Source organism: Hyperolius riggenbachi, chromosome 3 (genome assembly GCF_040937935.1).
Source record: "Hyperolius riggenbachi isolate aHypRig1 chromosome 3, aHypRig1.pri, whole genome shotgun sequence".
Lineage (NCBI taxonomy): Eukaryota > Metazoa > Chordata > Amphibia > Anura > Hyperoliidae > Hyperolius > Hyperolius riggenbachi.
This window is the reverse complement of record NC_090648.1, coordinates 311,120,135-311,139,619: the sequence shown is the minus strand read 5'-3', so window position 1 is coordinate 311,139,619 and position 19,485 is coordinate 311,120,135. Positions and strand designations below refer to the sequence as shown.

General features: G+C 39.9%; 1 protein-coding gene across 1 annotated transcript in view; it reads left to right on the top strand.

Annotated features, from left to right (window-relative positions):
* The window catches only part of LGR5 (leucine rich repeat containing G protein-coupled receptor 5), a 201,498-nt gene that overhangs the window by 73,516 nt on the left and 108,497 nt on the right, over positions 1-19,485 (top strand). The window contains exon 2 of the mRNA XM_068276679.1: positions 6,514-6,585. Coding sequence (XP_068132780.1) covers positions 6,514-6,585 — 72 coding nt within the window. The remainder of the gene's footprint in view (positions 1-6,513; positions 6,586-19,485) is intronic.

The window sequence follows — 19,485 nt, the reverse complement described above, 5'->3', positions numbered from 1 at the left end:
GCAGCCTAAAGACCTACAGAAAAAAGCAAGGTGAAAGTGGAAATATATATTTTATTATACTTTTTCAAATGTATATGAACATTTCTTTATGGGCCACTTCAAGAAACTAGAGAAAAAAACAACCTTTAAACACAGCTAGTGTGTGACATGCATCAGAACAGGACAATAATTTTACAGCCCCGTTTATGGATAGGCTTCCTTCCGCCTTTACTGGGGGACTGTAAAAGCATTTACCCTTCTGAATGCTAATGGAAGACATGAAACACCGGGTCTCATTTGTTAAATGACCGCTTGGTTTTTACATTATGGATGTTGCACGTGCTACTGCTGGCCTTCGCTGTGACGGAAGTGAAAATTAATATTCCCTCTGGAAAGAGAGATACAGATTTAATAGCCTTTGCTTCTGGCTTATTGGAAACTTTAAAGAGACTCTGTAACAATTTTTTCAGCCTTAGTTCTTCTATCCTATGAGTTCCTATGCCTGTTCTAATGTGCTGGGGCTTACTGCAGCTCTTCCTAATTACACTGTCTCTGTAATAAATCAATGTATCTTTCCTCTGTCCTGTTTGTCGGGCTAAGGCTTTGATTGTGTGGAATGTGCAGGGCTGCTTGTGATTGGTAGAAGCGATACACACCCTCTGCAGGCCCCCTGCATACTCACACACTATGCTTAGCTGAGCCTATTAGAAGCTGGTTAGTTTGTTTGTAAACACTGCCTAAAACTGTTAATTACAAGCCAGGATTGCAGCAGAGAGTGGCAGAAACAGCACAGAGGGGCACAGGAGAAAATAAGGAATAGAATGGTATGCTTTTTAGTGTAAGAATATTAGAGTACAGATTCTCTTTAATGCTACTGAAAATCTAAATGTAAAAAGTGCAGAGCAGTGATCTTCATTAGGAATGCATCGTGCAGTTCTCTTATGCTATTTCTGTGGGTTTTGTGGTACCTGAACATGACCTCACTAAAACTGTTCTTTAATATTGAAAAAAGTGATGAGTTCAACTCTGTCATGTGGCTGATTGTTATTCTGGTGAATGTGTGGTGCAGCTGTTGTAGTCCGATGATTGACAAACACCTTAATGAGGTTTATAGTAATGATATTATAATGTGGTGGTTTGAGCACCAACCCCTTATTTTAGCTATGTGGTTTGGTACAAAACGTTATTTTTGCACTGTGACACTATTTTCTTCAGCAGTTTTAGTGTATATATGCATGTTATTCATGCAACCCACAGGTGTCGAACTCCAGACCTCAAGGGCCATAGATGTGCCAGTGTTTTCAGGATGGATGGAGAAATAGAGAAATTTGTTCTACATGATGAACCACACCATTCCTTATTCAGTCCCATCAATTAATATGAGCTGTGTCCAGAAATGTGTGATGTGTTTCTCCCCCAAAAATGGAGAAAAAGTTCCTGCATCTTATATGCCAAATACAGGAAGTCATCGACTTACAATCGCCTGCTGATACGAACTACGAACACACAGGGGGACAGAGTAGGATACAAGGGGACAAAGGACACGGGGCCGATGGGGACAAAGGAGGACACATGGAGACCAAGGAGGACACGGGGACACATGGGGGTAGAGGAGGACAGAAGGGGACAAATAAGGACACTAGGAGACATGGGGGCAGAAGGGGACAAAGTAAGACACGGGGAACAAAGGAGAACACAGGGACAGAAGGGGACACATGGGGGATCAAAGGGGGACACGTGGGAGTAAAAGAGGACACTGGGACTGATCTCTTTGAGTGCATTAGTGGCTGAATCACACACCTGAAACAAGCATGCAGCTAACCCAGTCTGACTTCAGTCAGAGCACCTGATCTGCATGCTTGTTGAGGGGCTGTAGCTAAAAGTATTAGAGACACAGGATGATCTGGTGTTATTTTAAAAGGAAAAATCCATATCTTTCTCAGTTTAGGTTCCCTTTAAGGAACTACAAGTCCCACAATGCATTGCAGGAGTCTGACAACCACTGTCATGATTCATAAAGGCAAATGCATTGTGGGACCTGTAGTTCCTTAACAGCTGGAGAGCCAAGTTTGCAGATCGCTGACCTAGCCATACTGAAAGCTGCATGGGTTGTTTTCCGTACATTTTGTAAGGATTATGGGAGACCTACTAAGCCAGATATGTTTGGGTAAATATCAGGCATCTGTTTCTCATGATTATTCCATTGAGGATTCTCTATCATATGGTGGTTAAGAAGTAGTTTACAGCAAAGCCAGCTCGTCCCCACTTTATGATGCAGTAAGCAGTGCATTTATACATAAACACACAGTAGCTGTGTTGCTCTCCATTGATCTCATTCAGTGACCACCAATGAGGCAACACTGCATTGCAGAGAAAAACCTATGCATTTCTGATGGCCTTGTGTGCTGCACACTATAGGCATTGCTTAAATGTATAGCGGGGATGAGGCCTTAATGTACTTTTGCAAAAAAATTTTTCGTAAAATCAGTCTGATCCTCCAGTGACCCTCCTGATATTGATGCGGATAGCAAGTTATTTTCAGGATTTCTCATAATGCCCATTGCAGTTAAAGAATTGCTCTAAAACCTGACATCATTCTTTCTATTTCCAAACACTAATTCCCCATATGTTACATATTCTGCGGTATCTGGGAAATTCATCACACACAGGAAAGCATTTAACTCGTACAATCAGATTGTTATAATAATATCAATCTTCCATGGTTATAATAATTTGTTAGCAAAATACCTATGACGTGTTACACTTTGGAACAAAAGCGTACAACGCAGACAGGAGACTGAAAGCCTTTATCTGACTGACTGTCTTATTTTAGCTTCTCCAAGTAGACACTGAGGATCCACTCACCGTGGCAATAATTCACTAATATGAATCCTTTGTAGTTCATACATATGTAGGTACCACGGGTAGCAATAAAAGCGCTACCAATGTTTAAAATTGAGAATCTTGGTGTAAGGCCTGGCAGATTCCCTGCCTACGGTTCAGGCTAATTTACCATCACCCTCAACTATCGTTGATCAGTCGTTAGGGTGACAGTTCTCGGAATGAGGGATGTAGAGACACTGTTCAGCTATAGCTCAGCAATATGAAGTGGGCTATGGCTTTTTTCATAAAGTTCAGGATGAGCACAACCTTTTTTTCAGTCTTCAGCTGAGAAACAATTGCTGCCCTTTCCTGCTGATCCAGCAGTTTAGCTGACTTCCATATTGCTTGTAGTCAACATGATGGAGGAAGTGACCTCACATCAGGAAATAACAGGTATTTATGGGAAAATCAGCACATGCACGAATGCTGTGTTTATACAACAATTTTTCATTCACATTACATAAGTACAGATCACACAGAAAATGCAGCAGTCACATAGAACCCTACCCCACTAGTGCAAACTAACGTACGTAGTAATGGAAGTCTTAATGGAATCTATTAGTAATGAAAAATACCAGCTGAGGTCAAAATAGACGAGAGAGTGAGTAGCACCACTGCATATTTTACCTGGATGAGATTCACCAGAACTATAGCTTGAAGTTGAGCATCTAGGTGTGAAATTCTACTCTGAAATGACAATGTTTTTTAGGAAAGAATTAAATATTAACTTTTAACTACATAAGGTTAATGATGCTTTTGTTCTTATTTAATGTGAATAAATATGTAGGGTGTCAAAAAGGAACCTGATGCAATGTGTGTCACCAAGTTCCCAGGACATTAACATGGTAAAGCATAGCATACCTCATTGTATGCACAGATGTTTGTGTTAGATACTGTATGTGGCATAATCTGGCAAAACCCGCAGTGGAGACCTCGGGGACACACATGACATGAGGCTTGTCATATACTATGATGTGATTATGAATGTTTTGGAAATACCCATTTTTACATATATATATATATATATATATATATATATATATATATATATACAGTTTATCTGCTCTGAAAGCTGTCATTGCATTTGACTGCATAGCTGCTGTATTTACAGTATATATCTTCTTATAATGAAACCAATGATGACGTCTCAGCTATCTGTTTCTACAATATGAGCAGTTCAATGTCAGCATGCTGCTGGCTGGATACTGATTGTAGCAAATAAAGGCATTTCAACAAAAGATAAATTTAAACAAATGTAAATTTAAACAAATGTAAACAAAATATAGTGTTATCACCTCTTCAACACTGAAGAACAAAGTGCTGTGTTTAACTGTTTTTGTGGTAGTAGATTTTGTGCTGTAAATAAACTTTTAGAACAAAGAGTAAGGCCTGGTTCACATTAGCGTTCCCTGTCCGGATTCGCCTGATCGGATCCGGACCGTATACTGTACAAACGGAACGTACGTTCCACATAGCAATGCAAAGTCTATGCGGACGTTCACATGCGTACGTTCCGTACAGAACGGAGCAGGATCGGATCCGGACACTTTTCCAACATGCGCTATTTTTCGGGTCCGGATCATCCAGCCCACGCACCCAGACCGGAGCCTGACTGCACCATCCGGAAATAGAATCCAATGGGGAACAGAAAGCACAGAACACACTGGAGACAAACACCGGACGTTCTACCCCACTTCCTATGCGTATTTATAGCGGCCATTTCGGATGGGGACACATCGGCCCAGCATATCTGGAGTGGAGCAGAAGTGACACACGTGCTGGAGCTGTTTGGCAGTATGTCGGAGGTGGAGGTGAGGCCTAAACAGCGGAGGAACCTGATTCTACAGGTGCACCTTCTGCTGACCCCAACAGTTTTAATAGTAATTTCGCTATTTTTACCACACGGATCCGGATTCGGATGCAGCCTGATGCATGCCTGATACAAACGGACCGGATCGGAACCGTACGTTTCCGATCTGGATCCGGTCCTGATCCAATCTGGATCCGGTCCATTTGCATACCAAAACGCAAGTGTGAATGGGGCCTAAATGCTGAGTTTCATACCATTTTAATGACTTGCTCCTTGGCTATATGTTGTAAGTGAGAGATGTGAATATTAATAATTTTAATTGTGTATTACTGTACTTTCCAGTGCATTCCATGAAGGACATTTTTGCTTCTTTTAGTCTAAAAAAGGAGTCCTGATTTACTATAACCTTACTTGATATGCTGTTTTGCCGTTGCTATAAGCCCCACTTTCCCAAAACTGTAAACCTCCATACTCTTCACTGATGATGGTCTAATAACCTGAGATTGCTGTATGTAGGTTGAAGTCCATAGCGCTATATTTTTCCGGCGGTGTCTGAACTTTAAAAGATCTGCAAAACATTTGAATACACTTCAGACTGTGCCCTGATAAAGAGAAAACCAGTAAAACTTTTATGGAGAACCTATGTGGCCAAAATTTACCATAGTGACCCTCATTGTCAGAGGTCATATAGCATTTACAACCAGCATGACCCCATACCAAATGCAGTCATTAGGGTTGCCCCTCTTTGAAACCGTTTCTTGTAACGTCAGCAAATACGTCCCCATTATAATAAACTCAACAGCCATTAAAGCGAAATGAAACCCACCATTTCTTCTTTACTCTACTCTAAAAAAATTATTTACAGCATATTATATACAACCAGCATTTTTTTTTACTAGAACAGCATTCAAAGGGTTACACACAGGACTTGAAAGATTAGTGCAGAGAAATCTGGACGCATCTGAAAGTGGAGATAATGTTATCTTGTGTTTACTTAATTGTATCAAGTGAGGAATGTGACACATTCTCTGACTGTGCAGAAGCTCCTGGACACAGACAGAAACTCAAAACATTCCTGCCATCAATACATAATTAATAAAACCAGTTATTAATAAAATGCAAAGTCAGCTCTCAAAGCAAAAAAACTGCACTTTTGGGAACTTGTAATTTCTAAATGAATAATAATACTTATGCACAAATGCAAATATGATAACCGTATGGCATATAAAAAGTAGCAAAACATGTTTTTATTGAATATTATGTCGGGTTTTAGATCGCTTTAACTACTGGAGTCATGTGATATTGGGATGACTTTGATGACATTTTCATCTCGAACTTCATAAGCAAAAAAAAAAAGTTAACATAGATGTACGTTCTATTCTAGGTTTTACTTCTGTTTCTGCCCGAACTTGTGTTTCAATTTCTGAAATATTTTCCATTTCAAATACCTTCATGGAAATGAAAGCTGATAGTTTAATCGTCCAGTGTGTTTTGATTGTAATACGACTTGCTCTCACCTGACCAATATCTATGGTCAGCTTGCAGCATATTAATTTACCAGAAATGACTTGTGATCCCCGTACCCTGCTACTGACTTGCTAGTCCTTTCCCGTTGCTGTTTTTCTTAAACTAGAGACTGCTGTGTTAAATCCGAGAGTCTGCTACCTACTGTTTCCAACTATTTGCAATGGCAGCTGTTACAACCTATTCAGGTTACTAGTAATGCAACACGTTCACTTCTGCAAGAGCTTCTATCGTTTCCTGCCAGTTTTGATTATTAATATGTTACCATTTCATACATGGAAGATGGATGACTGACTTGAATTTCTTTTTGCCTGCAGTGATCTCAGCATGAACAACATAACAAAGTTTCCCTCAAACGCCTTGCATAACCTGCACTACCTCGAAGAACTGTAAGTATATTGACTAGTCCTGAGGATACCTGGGGCCTTGTTCTTGTCTGTGGGACTATAGATAGATATTCATTTCACACACTGTAACAAACTGCACATGTAGCTGATATACGGGCTTTTTTTAAAAGCAGGAACTGGAATGTACACATTTAAAGCTTAAAACCTAAGCTGGGATGCTTTTCGGAAATGCTTGAGCAGCAGGATATTAAACATTTCAGTGCTCGGTCAGGTTTATTAAAATAGACAGTAAGGTTATAATAAAAAATGTTTGTTTGGGTCTGATTGTGTCAGACACGGTGAAGAGCAAGTTTTATGACCGCGTTACTCAAACTAATTATAATACAGGCTTCTCCCTTTCTTATTTATGAATGTGATTTAATTTATGCAGCAAAATAATTTTATATGGAAGACGTGTACACACTTCTATTCTGGTAAATGATTTTGCCAATTTAAAATGTGTGAGTTGTGGGAACCACTTATTGCCATGTTTACTTGAAGTTTTGTGTCTCTTTGTCCTTGTTTTTCATTTTCCTAAGTTGTAGTAAATCCGAACTTGTTCTTAGTGTTTTTTTTTTTATTACCTCCTTTCTAACATCATCTTCTCACGTGTTTCCTCACTCTGGTCTTAATAATTATAACATTTTGTGTAATAGTGTTTGATTTTAAACCATCTAATAGCTCATATATACTATATACTATACTATATGCGGTTTAAATATGCTGTCTTGAGCTATTTTGTGGAATAAATATATTTTCTTTGTTCATAAATAAATTAATGGTGTCGTTTTCGTTGATTCCCCAACTAAAGAGTGTGGGTAATTGTTTCAGTGTTTAAAATGCAGGTGAAATACTGAAAAAGCCAAAACTAATTTAGTTTTATTATAAAATTCCAACTTTTGTTAAGAGAAAAAACAGTGATGTATGAAATAAATCAGACTTGTGCAAAGTCATTTTGTAATGTAACAGTTTTGAAAATACTTTTCCATTTCAATTGGCAGCCAGATGTGAAGGTCTGATGTTGCCCAGAAATTTAAGTGACTTCTCTCTATCCATGAAATCAATACTATTTTGATGTATTGTTTAAAGTTTGGGCTGCCCAGTAGTTCCTTAGTAATTCCTCCCTTCCTTCATCAGTAATTAGCTGCACAACACCTGGATTAATCAGGAAACTGAAACACCCATCAGTCCTTTTACTTCTAGGCACCCCTTATCTTTCTCTGCAAGTAAACACATGGTAAGAAATAGGAACTAATGTTTAGAAACATCCTTCTTATGTATACATCTGAAATAAAAAAAACTGTGGGCCTCATGCAATTCACTTTTTCTCCTAAGTTTTCTCCTAGGTGGTATTTTTATAACTTATCAGTATAATGCTTTTTGAACCACCAGCAATCAAGAAAATACTCAGTACTTTTTCACCTACTTTTTGGTACCTTCTAACTTGCAGAATGCTTAAACTTTTCCGTATTTACAACAAAAGATACAAAATATATCCTATGAGAAGACTTGGGAGAAAAATTGAATTACTCTTTTCCTAATCTTACTACTAGGGGATATTTTCATAACTCATCTATAAATCTATCTAAATTTAGATATCTAAATCTATCTATTTTTTCAATTGTCGAGTGCTAAAAAGTATTCTGCGTATTTTCTTGTTTCCTGGTGGATTAAAAGGCATTTATTGTTCAGGTGTGAAAATATCACCTGGAGAAAACTTAGGAGAAAAAGGGGATTGAATAATTCTCTATTTCTTTTATGTTTTCTCCTAGGTGATAACTTTAACTTTAATAAAGTTATGTTAAACAGAAGATAGAAAATAATTTCCCAGGAGCAAAATTAGGGGGAAAAGGTGTGTGTGTGTGTGTGTGTGTGTGTGTGTGTGTGTGTGTTTGTGTGTGTGTGTGCGTGTGCGTTTGTGTGTGTGTGTGTGTGTGTGTGTGTGTGTGTGTGTGGTGTGTGTGTGTGTGTGTGTGTGCGCGTGCGCGTGTGCGTGTGCGTTTGTGTGTGTGTGTGTGTGTGTGTGTGTGTGTGGTGTGTGTGGTGTGTGTGTGTGTGTGTGTGTGGTGTGTGTGTGTGTGTGTGTGTGTGTGTGTGTGTGTGTGTGTGTGTGGTGTGTGTGTGTGTGGTGTGTGTGTGTGTGTGTGTGTGGTGTGTGTGTGTGGTGTGTGGTGTGTGCGTGCGTGTGGGGTTTGTTTCTTGTTTATCAACTTTAATGGAATTTCGTTGTAAAGTCGAACTCCATAGGCAAACCTATTCCTAGTGATTAGATTGTGGTGTGAGTTGGAGGATTTTATTTTTAATGCAGCATTCTCTCTAAAGAATAAACTTTACAGATACTAAAAACCTGCAGGTATGTTTCAGATGTCAAACACCTAGTATTGTATGGTCAAATCTATTCTGCCCAGAAGAATCTGAAGTAAACGTGAGATTAAACGCAAGCAGTAAGTTGTGTTTTAGGTAATGATAAAGGTAGAAGAAGGGGACAGTGGTGGATCTTTGACTTAACCAATATCTAAAAATAGATGATCTGTGTGCAGCAGTACAGAGCAGTATAGGGCACGTTAATAAAGTGGGAAATGCCAAAGAGGCTGTGGAAAGGAATTTAGGTGGTTCCTGAATGTGAGCATATGAAATGGAGGGAAGCAGGAGCTGCTGTGTAGAGCGGTGTCTCTGTCTCAGGGGAAAGTATGGAGAAATTACACAGAAGAAAACTGATCATTACAAAAAAAATTACTTACATTTTTAAATTCAGTATCTGTTATAAAGACATTTACTTTTCAGTTTGTGGCCTGCTTATATCGTAAAGGACCTGGAAGCTTATGACATTTTTTCTAAGCAGCATAAAATGTGTACATTGAGCATTTTGTGGAAAGTGCAGACTGCCCAGTAATGCCCTAGGAACTTTCCTCTATCTTTTCTCTATGTGAAATGAGCTGCAGAATGCAAATTGTATTGCAACTAGGGTGGAGCATCCGCTGCACTTAACGCTAACGCTTCCAGTGCTCACTCTGCTGGCGGGAACACTAAGCTATGAATGCGTCTATGTTTCCAGATGCAACCTAGGTAGCGCCGCCGCACTGCCTGTCCTCACCTCACTCCTTCCCACATAGAAACAGTACACTTTGCTAGCCTGCAGATTGGAGGCTCCAAACAGTGCATGCGTCCGGAGGCGGTTAAATGGCAAAATTTTGCAGACCTCACTTTGTCATATTAGATCATAGTGAGGATTGGCAAAAGTAAAGTGAGCGGCTTTGCAGGAGTGGGATTTTTTTTAAATAAATGCAAGCCTTTCTTTACATATTATGCCAGTTTTTCCAATGCATGTGCTCAGTGTGTACAATTGCATGACATTTCACTAAGCTTTTACCAATTCTCCTTATAATCTGAAATGACACAGGTTTAAGTTAGAAACTTTTGAGCCTAACAAACAGGTTTTTTTTTTGTTTTGTTTTTAAAGCAGGCAATGTTTGTGGGATTACACAGGCTGCCCACTATTCTTCAACCTTCGGAAATTAGGGCTAAATCACTCTTACTGATATTCTAACCTCTGATACAATGTGTGTAAAGAAAAAGTATAAGGGCAACTTTCAAACTGACAGGTTGTGTTGCGTTAGGTTAGACAATATAATTGCATACGTTCACATGCGGTGTGAAGGTATCCACTGGTATAACGTGAAGCATTCAGTGTGGTACCAGAAAATGTGCACATTTTACAGCGGCAGTGGAGCATTTTCTTTAATGTATTTTATGCATGGCATCACACCCATGATGCACATTGGGACATTTCACTTACGCTGACTAGCTATCCTGTTTTTTACTAGATGTGAAGCGCCGCAGTGTGAAACTAGCCTAAACCATTTAGCCACTGTACTTCAATATGTGGTCAGCACTGCACTTTCATCTTACAGTAGTTAGACCCATTTAGAAAAGAAGATGACTGGTGGTTATGGAGGGAGCTTTCTCCACATCTGCCAAGCTTCTCTCTTTTTCCAATACTTTTTTCACAGTGCAAAATGTGTATTTAAACCGTGATATACAAGATATCCCTCATTTGCATACTTATGTATTTTTTTAAATAATGGAAACCAGAAGATGAATGACAGCTGTTTCTGCAGTTTATATGGCTTTTGTGTTCAGGTTTTTTTCATTAGAAAAGAAAAAAGTCACACATAATCCGTTCTATGGAGCAGGAAAACCTCTTCCAATCTGAGAGTGACATTTTTCAGATACTATTCTTACCATCCTCTTGTGTAAGAAATATCCTTGAGACTTGTTCCTCCCCTGTCAGGTTTTTGAGAAATGATAGCACATAAGGTTGTATAAACATACGATTATAGTTGAGACCATGACTTATTTTCTGCTACACTGATAGAGATAATGTGTTTCTAACATGTAGATCAACAGATGTCTCCAATTTGGAGAGAAGAAAAGAGTGCTTGTATCTTTGCTTTAACTAGGTACACGAAATAATCCACATGCCTGTCATAGCTTATGAAAATATATAGAAAACGGAGATGGACAACAGCACTGTGTGGGTTTTATTTCTATGTACAGTAAATATTTTGTTTTGCAACATATATTTATGAGAAATATTTTCTTTTTGTACTCCACTACTAGAGATGGTCAATGAGATACAAATACTTCTGGATTGCATGAAAATGTATGCATCTTGAAATCGGTCTAGTCAAATTCACTTCCTGACATTTTTGATTGGCCCAATTTCAAGCACCCTGCACACTGCATGCGATTTTGATTCCGATTCCAATTTCTCATCAGTTTTTACATCCGATTCCGATCTTTACTTCGTTTTTCTGTTGATTGCATTCAGGGAAAATCGGAATTGCAAATCAGAAACGGAATCGGAATCGCAAAACAGATTTGCAGGGAGCCTCAAGTTGCATATGATCTGAGTCTTGGACTTTCAAAGGGACCTGAAGGGGAAAACCAACTAGGATTCTTACCTCAGTAGATGCTTTTTCATTCCCCTCCACCACACCGTTCCAGTGCTGGGACCCCCCCTGCCGAAGTTCATCAACAAGCCCTTGTTGGTGGAGCCCGGCTGCACTGCGCAGGCAAGCTCGTACCTACACAGTAGCATAGAGCTGAACGGTCTCTATTTTTTTCCACTGAGCCCAAGCTCCTTGCTACTGTGGAGGTGCAATTTGCCCTGCGACAGTGTGTCCCAGTGTCCAGCGGTGGTCTGCAAGATGGACTAGAGAAGTCTCTGCAGGATCCAGATGCATCCCTCTATCAAGGTAAGTATCTAACGTTTGCTCCCCCCATATTACAGCTTTGCAATGGGGTGATGTTTGTAATTTAGCAGTGAGAGAGCAGCTAGACATACACTATTGGATTTGTTTGTTGTTCAGGTAAATAGTGAGCTCCCCAGAGACATACATGCAAAAAGACATGCATGCACCAAGAAATTTAGACACAGTCCTGGCAGACTCAAAGCACTTGAGCTACAGCCACTAGGGTGTGCTCAGTAGACAGCATGAGTGTTAGGGAGTCTAGCCCAAGGACTCCTCACTGAATTGGTGCTGGCTTACTGAACAGGAAGAGCCGAGATTGAAACCCAGGTCACATAAAGAAAATTGGGTATGTATGCATTTTTATGTACATACTGCGCCTTCCAGTGACCATGACCCAACAGGTATCCAAACAAGAATTGTAAGTAATGTTCATTAATTCTTAAACATCTTTTTTTTTCCAGGTTCAGCTGGATAGTATACTGGTAAGGCTGTTGCCTTTGATGTGGTATTTGAGCCTTTGACAAGGGTTCAAATCCCAGCTCAAGCCAGTACATAAAACAGTAAGGAGTCTTTGGCACTTTGAGTCCGCCTGGAGAAAAGCGCAATATAAATCTTCTGTGTCTTTCTGTCAGTCTTGGCAAACTATAGTATGCCAAGTTTTTTGTGTGGGTAGACTGTGATCTTAGGTGACCCTTCGTTTGGTCAAAATAGTTATCCTTGCAAAATAAGTTGTGTATGTTCTGATATGGGTCACGCTGTACTTGTCAACAAGTCCATTTCTAACATTTAATATCTACCTAACCTCATATTGGATTTTATTTGTTTTCACTTATTGTATTGTTTTGCTCCTATCGTGGCGCAATATAATTATAGGTATAAGCTAGTGTGAGCTGTTTATGCTCCATTCTGTAGAACTCGCTGACCTACATGTTCATGTTACTGCCTTGCTAGAAGTCTTGTCTTGTTCTGAGTAGTGCTGAACTGATATTTGACAGCAGTGCACCATGAAACTGCTACTTCAGGTGGTGATTATAGATATCAGTGTTCCAAGGTTCACATTACACAGAAAAGAGAAGATCTGTTTGATGTCAACATACAAGCCTAAAAAATAATTTGTACCATGTGCTTTTAAGACACCTTCCATTTAGGATATCACTTTACACTTAATGTGTATATTTACCATATATAGCAGCTGAAGTTTGATACTGCGCCAGGCTATCTATGTTCACTATCCATAATGTGAATTTATAGTGTTTTTTACTTTAAACACTCAGTGAAGTGCAGAACAAAAGGAATTTCTCTACATGCTTCGAAGTTTGAAGGGAACAGGGTATGACTTCACTGCTCTTCCCTGCATGACTTTTAATAAATCATCCCCATTTGAGTTTTAATAAAATGTTGATACAATTGTTGTAATTTATTCGGTTAAAGTTATGTGATCTTTTCCACTCTATCCATACTCTAAAATGTTTCTAAAGGTGTCAGAGCTATGTGCATGCTATAAATACAGAGTACAAATAAATAGTTGGGCAATAGTAAGTTGACTTAAGGCTTGAACCCACCTCCATGATTCCCACGCAAAGTGCCGCGATCATTTTGAACTCTCTCGCTCATCACGTGACGCGCGTACCCGTGGGCAAGAAGATGGATTGGGGTATGTTCGGCGGTGGGTGACAACACTGTAGTCCATCTTCCTGTATCGTTAAGGTGAGTATTCAGCTTTACAGCTTGTTTCTACTGTGCTGATTGCAATGATGTGAGCATGCATCTGAATCCCTCTAGCTGTGCCATGCATTTAGATGCATGATGTGTATTTTTTCTGCATGCCGTCACAGTTTGTTTTTTTTCCACATGAGAATAAGATGGCAGCCTATTGATTTCAGTAGGCTGTGTTTCCCCATCATTATTATTATTATATAGTATGTATTTATCACCAATATCTGCTAACATGTACGCATGTTGAATCCTGTAGTGGAAAAATAACTGTTTCGGTTTTGTCCATGTTGAGTTTTAGAAAATAGGAGGATTTGAAGACAGATTGCATTGAGACAGTGAAGAACACAAGCTATTAGAGTAGGCAAGTCAGGAACTGAAAGGTGGATTTGGGTGTCATTAGCGTAAAGGTGGAACTGGAAACCAAAGGATCTGATAAGCTGACCAAGACCATAAGTATAGATGGAGAAAAAGAGAGGTCGAGGAATGAGCCTAGGGGAACTCCAACAGTGAGGGGGCGTGGAGAGGAGGTGGTGCCGGCTTGAGCTTCTCTGGAGGTCCAATCAGTGAGATAAGAGAAAAGTCAAGAGGGAAAGACCATGAATGACCATGTATAAGAGGATTTGGAGCAGAAGAAGATGGACCACAGTGTCAGAAGCTGAGGAAAAGAAATCTAGGAGGGTGAGAATAGAGTTATGTGCTGTGGCTGGCTGAACATTCCTAAGGCATAAAGCTTTCCATGGTGCTGAATGTGTTAAGAAAAAACAACCACATTCCCATTACCCCATCTTTTAAAGAGGGCTTTAACTTAAATGTATTGATTAGACAGTATGGAAAATCTCTGTCAATCAGGAATGAGACAAGAGTGACGGTTGATCAACAGCCTGCAGCAGTGCATATGCTGCGGTTCACTACATTTTCAATAGATGTCTTGCTAAAGTCAATTGAAATGTGCAGCATGGGATATGAATCGATCTCTCTCTGATTAGGTTCTGGTCTGATGTTTTGCCACATCTATAAGCGTATGGCTAACTTTACTAACTGTACATACAGGTAGACCAATTAGCTAAATATTTTTAACAGTGCCTTTAAAGGGGAACTTCAGTCTAAACAAACATTCTGTCAATAAGTTACATTAGTTATGTTAATTAAAATAGATAGGTAATATAATCTCTTACCCACCCTGTTTTAAAAGAACAGGCAAATGTTTGTGATTTCATGTGGTTAGCCATCTTTTTGGTTAAAAGGTGGTGACAGGGAGCATAAGACACAGTTACAACTGTCCTGTGTCCTGATCACCCCTCCCAGCTGCACGCGCTGGGCTTCAAATCTCAAATTCAAAATAGAAAAAAAAACAAATTTGTGCCAAAACAGCAGAAGGAGAACAACATCAGAAATCCCATCATGCTTTGAACAGCATCAGGGGAAAAATGCCCAGGCAGATTTCTTCTCTGCAGCTAAAAATGAGGCTTGGGAAAGAAAAACAAAGTTCTGATGCTGTGAAACTGTTAAAGAAACACCAAGCCTCTTCAGCGCTGCTGAGTAAATTTTTAGTCTGGAGGTTCACTTTAAGATTGGGGTCATTAGGACAGGTCTTAGGTTTGAGCAACAAAACCCAGCCTTTATTACACTAACCAATCACACAGCCAAAGCTTATTTTATAGCTGCTTTTTATTTTTACAGCTGGAAGAATTGGAGAGATTCTGTCCCTCCTCATTAGAGACAAGTTCATATCTGCTGCTTGCATTGTAACCTTTCTTATCTAAAATGGTCTACTATTTCCATAGACTATTTGTGAGAGTCCTGGGAATTTCAGGATGTATTAAATAATATTGTCCCTCCCCCACGCTGTGTTGAGTATTACCTTTCTTTCATTGGGGATAATCTGCTTCTAAAGATTGCTAACATAACCTTATCTGAAGTACGAAAGAGGTTTGCACTGACACCCCAGATGTGCTAACTGTAGAATTTGTATATGGATAAATGATTGGACATTCAAATCTCTGTTGACTTAGGAACTGGAAGCTGTTCTGGCATGTGAAACTACCTGCTGGTTAGCATCACCTGTCACCTATTCATTTTTTTTTTTTGTAGTATCTATCATTTGCAAGTGTACCTTTCACACTTTCTGCATCAGAAAAGATTTGTCTACAATAATATTAATTTCTTAGGCCCGGTTCACATTAGCGTTCGCTATCCGGATTTTCCGGATCTGATCCGGACCGCATACTGTACAAACGGAACGTACGTTCCGCATAGCAATGCAAAGGCTATGCGGACGTTCACATACGTACGTTCCGTACAGTACGGAGCCGGACCGGAACCGGACTCCGGACAGTTTTCCAACATGCGCTATTTTTTGGGTCCGGATCTCCGGCCCACGCACCCGGACCGGAGCCGGACCTGAGCCTGACAGCACCATCCGGAAAACACAGAAACCAATGGGGAACGGAAGGCACAGAACACACTGCCTACAAAAACCTGACGTTCTACCCCACTTCCTATGCGTATCCAAGCGGCCATTTCGGATGGGGACACATGGGCCAAGCATGTCTGGAGTGGAGCAGCAGTGACAGACGTGCTGGAGCTGTTTGGCAGAATGTCGGAGGTGGAGGTGAGGCCTACAGCAGAGGAACCTGATGCACCTTCTGTTGACCCCAACATTTTTTTCTTTAAATGTAACTATTTTTTGCCCACGGATCCGGATGGCAGCCTGATGCATGCCTGATGCAAACGGACCGGATCTGGATTGGAACCGTACGGTTCTGATCAGGATCAGGTCCTGATCCGATCAGGATCCGGTCCGTTTACTTGCCAAAACGCAAGTGTGAACAGGGCCTTAGATGTGACTTTAGCAGGTACACACAATGTTTATCTCCTCTCATGCTGGTTGCCAGCCATTTCAATACTATTAATTATCTCATTATTTTTTTTAGTTAGTGTGGCCAATTTGTCCAGGCCGCTTCTCAAAATGATCTAGACCTGAATAACAGGAGGCCAAGCCTTAGTTGACTTATAAGTTATCAGTTAACTAGCTAAGGGCCTAGATAGTAAGTCCAAACCACTGTATAGTAATACTGTATACAACTCATCCATCCATCTTCCATTTTTTTTACTTTAAATGTTCTTTAAAATATTCAATAGCATACCTCCCAACTTTTTGAGATAACAAAGAGGGACACTTTAAGACACACCATTGGCACACCTCTAACCACACCCCCACCAAATCCCTTATTAAGCACATCACAAAAAATTCAGAACCAAAAGATCTAGTTTTATCATTCAAACCACGCTGGTCCTTTATATCGTTAATATTTTAACATTTAAAAATAAGAAATATCAATTTAAATGATGGGAATAAACTTTAGAGTCAAACACATTTTCAGTAGAAAAAGTACATATATTAACATAGTTCTGTACATCGGTCTTGAAAGAGGGACAGAGGGATTGCCTCCCCAAAGAGGAACTGTCCCTCCAAAAGAGGGACAGTTTGGAGCTGTGCACAATAGTGTATGGTAGATTGCTTTGATTTTTCAAACCATACAATAAAAAAATTGATTGAATGTAAGAAAAAAGAAACAATTGTATGGTGTATGGCCACCTTAAGGGAGTTACATTTTTCACATTTTTTTCTGACCTAGGCAGTTTAAGTGATGACACCAGTTGTAGCTGCCCTATAGCCCCATTTGATGAGTGCTCCCCAATGGTTTCTTGGTAACTTTAACACTTGTCCACATACATACCCCTGCAGCTACCTCTCAAGATGTTGTCATCTGTAAAACATCCGCTGACCCATATACTGTATACATTTTGACTTTATTACCAATGGTATGTGCCAGTCACAGTTACCACTACACTAGTGATCATACATTTCACAAAGCAATTCTATACTGTAATTCTAAACCCCAGAAGTGATGCATATTTCTCACTGTTTCGGGTGAACTTGTATACTGTATTTGCCACGAACACCAGCGCAGTGTCATGCAATTTTTTTCTGGCAGAAATTAAGCATACCTGTTTGTTTGAGTCTAAGGTACTGTACAAATCTGTGTTTCCTGTGTTTAAACAACGCACAGATATCCTGTCCGATAAGAAAGGCATTGAGAGAAGAAAGGCTGTGGAAACAGGCAGAGAGTGTTTCTGATAGTAACTCAAGCCTTGAAACACTGCCTGCGAAAAACTGAACTAAGCGAATGAGAGTATCTGTGAAGTTCTGTGAAGAAAGCCAAAAGAATATGCTGCCAAAAACAGTTGATCATTGTTCAAAGCGGGACATATCCACTTTCTTTTGAGATATTGAAGAGTTTATTCTGCTCACACAAAGGTAGGGCAGAGCTGGCTGCATACCAAGTCATTCTGCGCTCCTCATTACCATTGTGCAGCCAGTGGGAGCAGGTGCTTTCACAGAAGAAGGGGAAAAGTGAAAACACATGCATATAGTGGCTCAAATAGGTAGGTGTTATGGATGATCCTAATACAGATTATCTTTAGGCTCACAATAACACTCTTTCTGCAAATTAAAGAAGACAGGAGACCTTACACTTAATCTAAACTCAATGCAGGTGCAGAGAAAACCATTGCTAAGAGATTTACTCCGGTCTTTACAATGTCTTGTTTAATGGATCATGTTTTTTTTTTCTCTTTTTTCCTGGGAAAATTTGGGAGATTATATATACACCTGCTTATAGGGATATCAGTTGTGCACCTAATTGGACATGTGAGCATTGCACATCTCAGGTGATAGAAACGTTATAAAAATTATGATGAAAACAGATGTCAACAGGTTTATTTAGAAGTGAGATTTATAACATAAAAGGTGAGAGAAATAAAGAGACAAGATAAAGGATTACATGTACATGGGGACAATGACAGAAAATGACAGGTGCTCCCTGAGAATATAATGGGCTCAGATGTGAATACATACATTAATCAACACCATTGATTGCATAGTCTAATGCTTGGGTACACATGATGCAACTTCCCATCCGATTGATGGGATCGTAACATATCCGATCGGCTCCCTAAGAGGATCAATTTTGAGGAGTTATCATTGGAAAATTGATCCCGTTAGCCATTGGGAGCTGTTTGGACATGTAAAAACAATGCAACTTCCTGTCAGATGACCCGTCGATTTGACAGGAAATTGCATTGTGTATACCAGCCGAAAACAAATTACTAGTGTTTAACTGGCTACCCTCTGAACATCCTGGTCACAATTGTTGTCCATTTGTGTATGTACAAAGACAGGGGTGTGAGGCATTAGAGATACGATGTGATAATAAAATGATTCACCTTTGGACCTCATTTTAGCTTAATTTGCAGCTGGAGAGCAGGTAACGGTGCACTCCTCCAGGCAGTACCACCACTCCTGCCGCCACGCAGTGATCTTGGTTATCGCAGAAGGAGGCATAATATTGGCTTCAACTTGCATTCAGATTTCTAATTTTATTCATGCCACGCGCCCTACATGTTACAGGTGAGGCCCTTTATCAGTGGAAGAGCCTCGTCCGTAACATGCATGTGCGGGACATGAATAAAATATGAACCCTAGTCCAAGTCTATAGTGTGACTCCTTCTGCGATTACAGAGATGAGATGTGCATATTGCAGAAAATTACCAGCACCGGAAGGCTTTGAAGACGGCTACATTTTGCTCACTATTGGAGGTGATAAAATACATGTCTTTAAAGCCTTCTGGTGCTGGGCATTTTCTACAATATATACTGTTGATGTCGGACGGACCGGACTGTTGCACAGATTGAAAATGTAAGGAAGGTGTGCCCTCACTCTTTGGTTTTACTAGAGATCAAATGTGCTTGATATTGCAATGCCAAGAGCCTTCTTTCTAACTGTGCTAACAGTACCTGTCTGTGGAAGGCTTAATCTGAATCACGAAAAAGGGCGCAGGAGCATTTCCCCCCCAAAAAGGGGCAGCC